The 7,499-nt window shown below is 32.2% G+C and overlaps 3 protein-coding genes across 3 annotated transcripts; 1 reads left to right on the top strand and 2 right to left on the bottom strand.

Moving 5' to 3' along the window:
• Positions 1–124: 124 nt before the first annotated feature.
• LOAG_03262 (UNC-46 protein) lies at positions 125–1,901 on the bottom strand. The gene is made up of 6 exons (XM_003138799.2): positions 1,594–1,901; positions 1,242–1,396; positions 920–1,057; positions 690–771; positions 383–562; positions 125–305 (listed from the first exon to the last, which is right to left on the bottom strand). Exons 1-6 carry the CDS (start codon positions 1,628–1,630, stop codon positions 133–135), a joined length of 765 nt encoding a protein of 254 aa, XP_003138847.1. The 5' UTR covers positions 1,631–1,901; the 3' UTR covers positions 125–132.
• A 1,234-nt stretch (positions 1,902–3,135) lies between these two features.
• LOAG_03261 (hypothetical protein) lies at positions 3,136–4,759 on the bottom strand (the record flags this gene model as incomplete). The annotated part of the gene is made up of 5 exons (XM_020446273.1): positions 3,136–3,333; positions 3,489–3,581; positions 3,787–3,841; positions 3,977–4,125; positions 4,610–4,759. 5 exons carry the CDS (start codon positions 4,757–4,759, stop codon positions 3,136–3,138), a joined length of 645 nt encoding a protein of 214 aa, XP_020303364.1.
• A 1,945-nt stretch (positions 4,760–6,704) lies between these two features.
• LOAG_03260 (hypothetical protein) lies at positions 6,705–7,088 on the top strand (the record flags this gene model as incomplete). Its single annotated transcript, XM_003138797.1, has 2 exons — positions 6,705–6,852; positions 7,006–7,088. The coding sequence occupies 2 exons, from the start codon at positions 6,705–6,707 to the stop codon at positions 7,086–7,088; spliced, it is 231 nt and encodes a 76-aa protein (XP_003138845.1).
• Between the last annotated feature and the right edge of the window lie 411 nt (positions 7,089–7,499).

Genomic DNA, 7,499 nt, shown 5'->3' with positions numbered 1-7,499 from the left:
TTGCAAAAGAGATAAGCATTAATGAAAGTGCTATGTAGTTGAATGAAATTTCGTGTTTCGCAACTATTCAGTTCATTTTTAAGCTTAAACTTCATGGCCTATGTTTATGACAAAAGAATAGGAGAAAAAGAACTAAGTGAGTGATTCATAAAGTTTCTTTCTAGTGGGATGTGACTGTCTGTGGAAACTGTACCCAACCATCAGCGAAACCGATGTTATGCAAAGGACTATTCCAGAAAAAATTGTCATCCGACTCTCGAAACTTTTCGCTAGCGTTCGTCGTCGTGTACTGCCACAAATGAATACTGAATAAGATGTTTCCCATTATGAACTTGGAAATTTCATCATATTCGATTTTAATAAATACTAAAGTATAACATACAATTTGGATGCTTGCCGATGACGTAATACGGTTGCGCACTAATTTCTGGATTCAGTTCGAGGATATAATCCTTGAAATGCTTATTGGTCAGTGTTAAATTTAATTTATCGTGACATATGAATTTCTGCTTCAACGGAGCACTCATCATCACTTCTTCCGACGAAAATTCGACCGAATGTCCTTAAAAACTCCCTGGCGTGTTTCGATATTCAAAATTTTTTGTGATTCCTTCGAGAAATTCAAAGCTCAAAAACGAATTTGTGATAGGGAAACAAGCACGAATTAGTTTTGCATAGGCTGAACTTACTGGAATAGGATTCAGAGTAGGAGACCATCTTCAACTGCCACCGAAGCACTTCCAGTTGATTTACTGGATCTTTAACGTGAGCCTTGAAAGAGGTTTCGACATTTTTTATGGTCACTTTTTGGGTCAGCCGAGAAAAGATACAAGTTTTGGCGCAAAATTATTTCAAAAGACATCAACCTAAAGTTGTGCTTTGTTAAACGAATCGAAGAAATTATCGCAAAAACTTTTACCACTCCGAAGTACAAGGTAAGTTGCTTCCTACGTCTCCCCTTTTTCCAGTTTGCCTTAAATTCTGCCTTACTGCTGTTCCCGTTACTGCCGGCACAGTATCCACTCAATTTCACTTTTGGTGATGTTAATTCGGGTACCTGAATAGATATTTCAATCTAAAGCAATATGGATGACTTAAAGTTCAGTGCTATGCTATAATTACGAAAAATTAATGTTAAGAAAAACAAAAAATTTTGTCACTTTTCTAGTTATTTTAGGTTTTCATTCTATTGTTTAATATTCTTCACTATGTGCTTAACAAATATTTAAAGCATTCACTACCTTAGTTGCAATACGTGTACCATTTATGTTGAAGTTGTATAATTGCGCTGAGAATTTTAGCAACAAGCACGGTACGCCATACTGGTCTTCGAGACCAAATTCACCACTTTCATTATTTTTCAAAGGGAAGTAATCACAATAAACGATAATAACGTCTAGAAGTATTGCAGAATTTCAATTCACAATTAATTCATAAACAATAAAGGCTATTTACATAATAGAAATAGGTCGGTCAACAACCCACTTATTTTGATTTTTTATTCAATAGTTTAATTTTTAATATATGTTTTAACCTCTGTACAAATGCAAGCAGTGCTTGCCACATTGTCATCAATAATAATTAATATCTTACTATTATTGATATGGACATTTAAAGTAAGTTGCTTCATAATCAGAATGTGATCTATCAGAATGATTAAATCATAAATTCCCGGTTATTCAATTCAACAATCTAATAATAATTTTCAATTCAAATATCGAATGGCAAACCTATGCAAATGAGGAAAGTCAGTAGTGAAATTATGTTTGACATCGGTTTTGGAAGAAAAGACAAAGAATAAGAAGTAACTAAAATGAAGGGATGTAGAATGAAGCAAAACAAAAGACAAATCTTGATATATTGATCTGAAGGAGGAATTGTTCCTTTAAAGCACTTATGAGACTCATTTAAAGCACTTCCAAATTCGTTATCAGAAATTTGTGCATTACTCGTACACAAACCATGCAGATTCCATTTTATATTTACAATATTGATTTAAACATCAAATTCTTCCTTACATGCCAATTTTCAATAATACATCATATGCCTTTGATAATATGAATTAGGTATAACATGATAATAATTATTATTCCTTGATAAGAAATTTAAAAAAAATCTATGACAAATATCCATTGGAAACGAAAATATATTTTTTATAAGGATATTTTATTTTATAAATTTTATTTTACAAGGACGATATTTTTATAAGGACGACAGGATGCTAATAAAGACAGTATGATGCTTTTAGGAATATCATGAAGCACATGTAGGTTCATAGTCTATATCATTGTTAAGCAGCCTCATGTTATCAATAACAAAATGGGGACTCATTTGAGAAAATTTCGCTTGAAAAACTTTAACATCCGTTTGACAACTCATTAGGAATATTTTCCTTTCGCTATTAATTTACTGATGTGATGTCTGATTATTGCAAAACTAGCAAAAGTATGATGATCTTATCATTATCATTCTTGCAGTGCATTGCCCCTCAAACACTAAGGGTTTTAATAGCATTATTAACAAAGAGACCACCATTATCACTGCATAATTGATTTATGTCATTGCGGAGCGTACCGAAAGGTCCCATATCTCAGATGTTATTCACAAATTTAGCATCATTCAATGAATATGTTAATAACAAAGAAAAAGGAAATTGTTCATGTTTGACAAGACAGATTGTCATTACATTGAGCCACTCAAATAAAGTTCCCTCTTTTGAAACTTCAATTTCAAATTAATCAGTCGATACTTCTTCACCTTATCTCATCATCATGGTTAGGCTTCGAGAATGAAGATTTAGGATATGTTTTACTCCGCAGAGTTATATGCTGCAAACACTACAAATGTGATCTTCCTTCCAGCCTGTGCAGTGAATTTTCTTTTTTTTTAAATCCACTTAATTTGTGCTGATAACTCTGCAACAATACATATTTTTGAATTCGCAAAGAACTTATTATGAGTTATCATATGCACTGCATACATATCAAAAAGGAAGTGGATGAAACAATACTGAACTCAGAATTAAAAGCTGACAACTCTCGTGATTTCACCGTTAATATATATCATAATATTAAATTCATTGATAAAGAATATAATCAGAAAAGACATGAATTTCTTTGTAGATGTACTATTTAATTAATTAAATGTGTCAATAATAGAAGAACTGCTCAATGTAGTAGATGAATCAGTGGTCCTAACCGATACTGATCCAAAATTCGATGGTTTTTTTGTCAATTTATCTGAATCACTTCCCATCGATGGAATCACTGATAAAGATTCGCCTTCATCATTCTCAAACTCTTCATTTCCGTAACTGATTTCGTCATCTATGGACTGAAATCTACCTTACGTCACTCCATAATAATTTCTCATAATTTAGAAAATTTATTGAAAGAGCCGATGTAACTAAAGTTAACTCGTTTACATAATTAATTTGTGCAAGATAGAAATTAATGAGAGTTGAAAAACCGGATGGCTTCTATAACAACCTTTGAACTCGCTATCCAAGTCATCTTATTCATTTCAATATTGAATACACCAATATCTCTGAGTAATTCAGTGATTGCTTGCTGTAAATTCGCCTACAATTTTTCACTTATACATTAACAGATTTGTTCAAATTTAGACATCGAGCGCTTATATAATTTGATTTTTGAAGTTATTAATATTCTTTCTTTTCCTCCCTTTGGAAAATATTAACAATTACTCAAATTCCCATAAAAATTATGCTAATTTCAACAGTCTTTACTAACCGAAAGGTATGCTTTTTGAAAAGAAATAACATACCATTGGAAGGGTCAAGTTTTCTAGAATGTTTCTTGAAATACAGTCCTGGATAACACTGAAATAAGTGAGAGCATTAGCACTTTCCTACTGTAGGATTGGGCAGGCCTAGTGTTGGCAATTGATGCCTATATTTTTAATTGCTATTTACAAAAATCATTGTAACTCTATGATAGAAGAATATTAGTCATACCTATCCGTGTAAACGCCACACTGGATGATATCATCAAGAATGAAATTCTTGAACTGATCCAATTTCTCTTGCATTTCTTCGTCGCTATTGCCATAAGCGCAACTTCGTGTTTGAGATGGAATTTCCGACTCAAATGAGTTAAAAACTTTCTGCAACACAATTCCAATCTAAAGAAAATTTCACCACTATTTTATTTAATAAATCAAATCGTTAGTCGTTTATATCTGAATTGCTGAAAACTATGCTCTTTTAAAGTTCGAGTAAAGTAACTATTGAAGTAAATATTAAACACCTTTGAATCCGGGATTTCTCAGTAGAATGCAATAGAAACATGAATGATTTTCATACCTTTTTAATCATGATATTATAAGAGTGAAAATGAAATTGACAACCATACTTGGTGATTTTACTTCTCATAAGGTATATATTATTATAATCAATCACAAAGCCACTGAACAAAATTTTTAAAAAGAGAAAAAGAAATGCAATCAAGTTTGTCAATGTAATGTTACAATACTTATACAAAACAAAATAAGAAAACTTAAAATAGTGATGAAAATAAACAGGCCTTGCTTCGCTGTTGATCATGTTGCTGCAGTTGATTATTTTTAGATTGTATAACTACTGACCGACCTGATCGATTAGTGTTCGAAAATACTGTCTTGAAACTTGCTGAAGATACCGGTGAGTCCTTACTGCTTGTGTCCTGCTTCGTAAGTAAATAAGGGCGGCTCTGCCTCGAAAATTTACTCCATAGTCGATTTTGACAACTCTGAGCTTCATTATTGAGCTGGGATTAACTTGTTTCACCACATCAATTTAAAAATCTGCCTTAAAGTTCTCTAGTTTTTAAAACTGCATTATCATTTAAAAATTGCAAGTGATCGATAGATCAATTCATATTATACCGATCCAGGATCTTGAATTTCTTATACCTAATTTCAGCTTCAAAAGGAAAAAAGCTAAAAATATTTGATTTAGACATCAGGAAAAAGTTTTACGAATTATGTTATAAAATCACCTTATCGCTAGTTTGTCTTTTAAAGTCAGCCGATTGTGATCTTCTTTGGGCAAATGGTATATAATGATAACCTGAAAAATCCATGTTTTCAATTCATTATTTCATTCGTTACACGATGTATGCCATATAAACCATTTAAAGTCTTTGAAGTATTAACTATTGTCAAAAATTTTAATATTTTTTTTGTCTTCATTTGTAGAAGTTCCACTAAAAAAAAAATTTCCGAAATGAGGAACACAAGCTATTGATACCGTCTCATGGTTTTCGGAGACGGAGGTACATACATTAAGTTTTGTGTCACAAAGTCTTAAGTAAAAGAAAAAATCGCAAGCGGCTTTCGATTGATAACTTTTAAAACAGAAGAAATATTAAATTTACTTGGTAACTCACTTTTAGGACTGCAGTAGAATGATTTGGGTGTCGAGGAGTCTACTCGAGGACGCCTTCTGTTACTATGCATATCGATAAATCATATTTCCTGACAGAAGCAGCTTCGAAGAAACTAGAATCTTAGCTATTGAATGTTTTAAATGTTGCAAACAGCAGGTTCATAATATTTTGTTGAAAGGGAAAAACAAAATATGATATGAAGGATTATAAGAAGTGAAGCAACATTTTGCAGATTATTCCGTTACCTTGGATACGAGACAATGACAAGCAGTTGATATCGCCTCGGGAAATGATTCGCAATTAAGGCTTGGCATCGAATTTCATTTAGTAACAACACAAATCGCTTCAATTGAAAACTTCAGACAAAAACATTTGAAGCAAGTCAACTTTTATGCTTTCTGAAAGTTAATAATTGTCAAAATGATTCGTCAAAAAATTTTGAAAATTTATTCGGGAAAGGGTTTAACAAAGCCAACAGCTGTGATTTTAAGTAGTAGTAGAATTATGATACCAATAAAATGGATCAAATAATATAATTAGAAAATTATAAAAAGTGAACATGATCAACCAAAGTAAATATCATATAACACCCATTTTAGTTTCAAATTGATAATTAAAGAAAAAAGTGAGTCGGCTGGGATTACAAGTTCAAATTCGAACTCAACTCGGGAAGGATCATATAAGGATATTTACACAGAATATGAAATTTTGCGCAAGGAATATACAAAATAACTTCCAACTCAATTCATATTATTAGTTTTGCAACAATTGTTTTGATAGCAAGAAAAAATTGAAGTGAAAATTTTTATAGAGCCTAAGGATAAGATAAATTTTCAATTTCACCAATTCGTATTGCAATCATCGGATTTTTAATTTCAATCAATAGGCATTCATTACTTTGGGTTAACGGAAAACTGATTAATAAGCTGAATGAGTCGTTAAATAGTTATGATTGCAATTTTTCAATATAAACTAGAATTTTAACCTCTGTCTTTGCTATTTTTCACTTCTCTTATCCAGCCAATCTGAAAATCATTCTTTCAACTGAACCATCCCCAGAAGAGCTAAAAAAGTTTCTTTTTTAATGCTGCAATTTAACCTTCTAATCATTGCAGAAGTGAATGACTCTCAATTTAAGAAATTCAATTTATTTATTGCGCAAATTTATCATAAAAGAAAGAAGAAAAGCGTTTATCTCTCATTTTTTGCCTTAAATCTGTCAGAATCGGTGGATCACTCCTGCAATTGTAAGCGATTTTAAGATATATTAGCTTCTTTTTTTGGTACGAATATTTATTAAAGCAACTTTAGAGGTCGATGGCAGACTTGGCAGAAGCAGTAGTTCGGGGTGACATCTTGGTTGACGAGATAGATGTTATTGAAGCAGTAGAGAAAGGACGGCTTAGCGCAAGTGACGGTGCTCGATTTAGTGCTGTTTTGGAGGAGTATTCCAAGTTACACAGAAGTATGCACTCCTTTCTTTCTACTTTTTCTTTACCTAAACTAAATTGCTGAAGTGATTAGTTTTAGGATTTATTTAAACTTGAAATTAATCCTCTATATTGTTACTTTATTATTATTTCTGCTTCTTTCAAGTCATTTTATCATTATGCGTTAGAATCCAGAACTGGACTGATATCTGCATTTCCTGGTACACCCTATCAAAAGAGACCTATAGTGCGGATTGTTGACCAACCTTAATTCACCCGTTAGTTGAGCTAGCAGTCAAATACTATAATGTGAGAATTAACCAATACCTTCTACTGAACATTAATGCAGAAAGCCAGAACTTAAAGAACCATTTCCGATTCTGAATTCATAGTTACAGTGGAAAGGATTGCTTTAGTTGAAATCGAATGGCGGGTGCCATCCTGACAGCTTTAAAACAGAATATCGAAAGTTTCTGAGAGAAAAGAAACTCATTTGTCGAACTCGAAATCGTCCCTTGATATGCTTGAAGTAATTTAGAAAATTTGGAAATGTAATTAATTTTTTGAGAAAACTAAACTCAAACTTGACAATTAGAATCTTCGGATTCACATGGAGAATGTTTGACATCAGCACAAGACAAACCACCTAAACCAACCAAATGGGATGAAGTATTAGTGGATG

This window comes from Loa loa, assembly GCF_000183805.2.
Source record: "Loa loa unplaced genomic scaffold supercont3.40, whole genome shotgun sequence".
NCBI lineage: Eukaryota > Metazoa > Nematoda > Chromadorea > Rhabditida > Onchocercidae > Loa > Loa loa.
The sequence above is the reverse complement of the archived record's forward strand: the minus strand, read 5'-3'. Positions and strand labels throughout refer to the sequence as shown.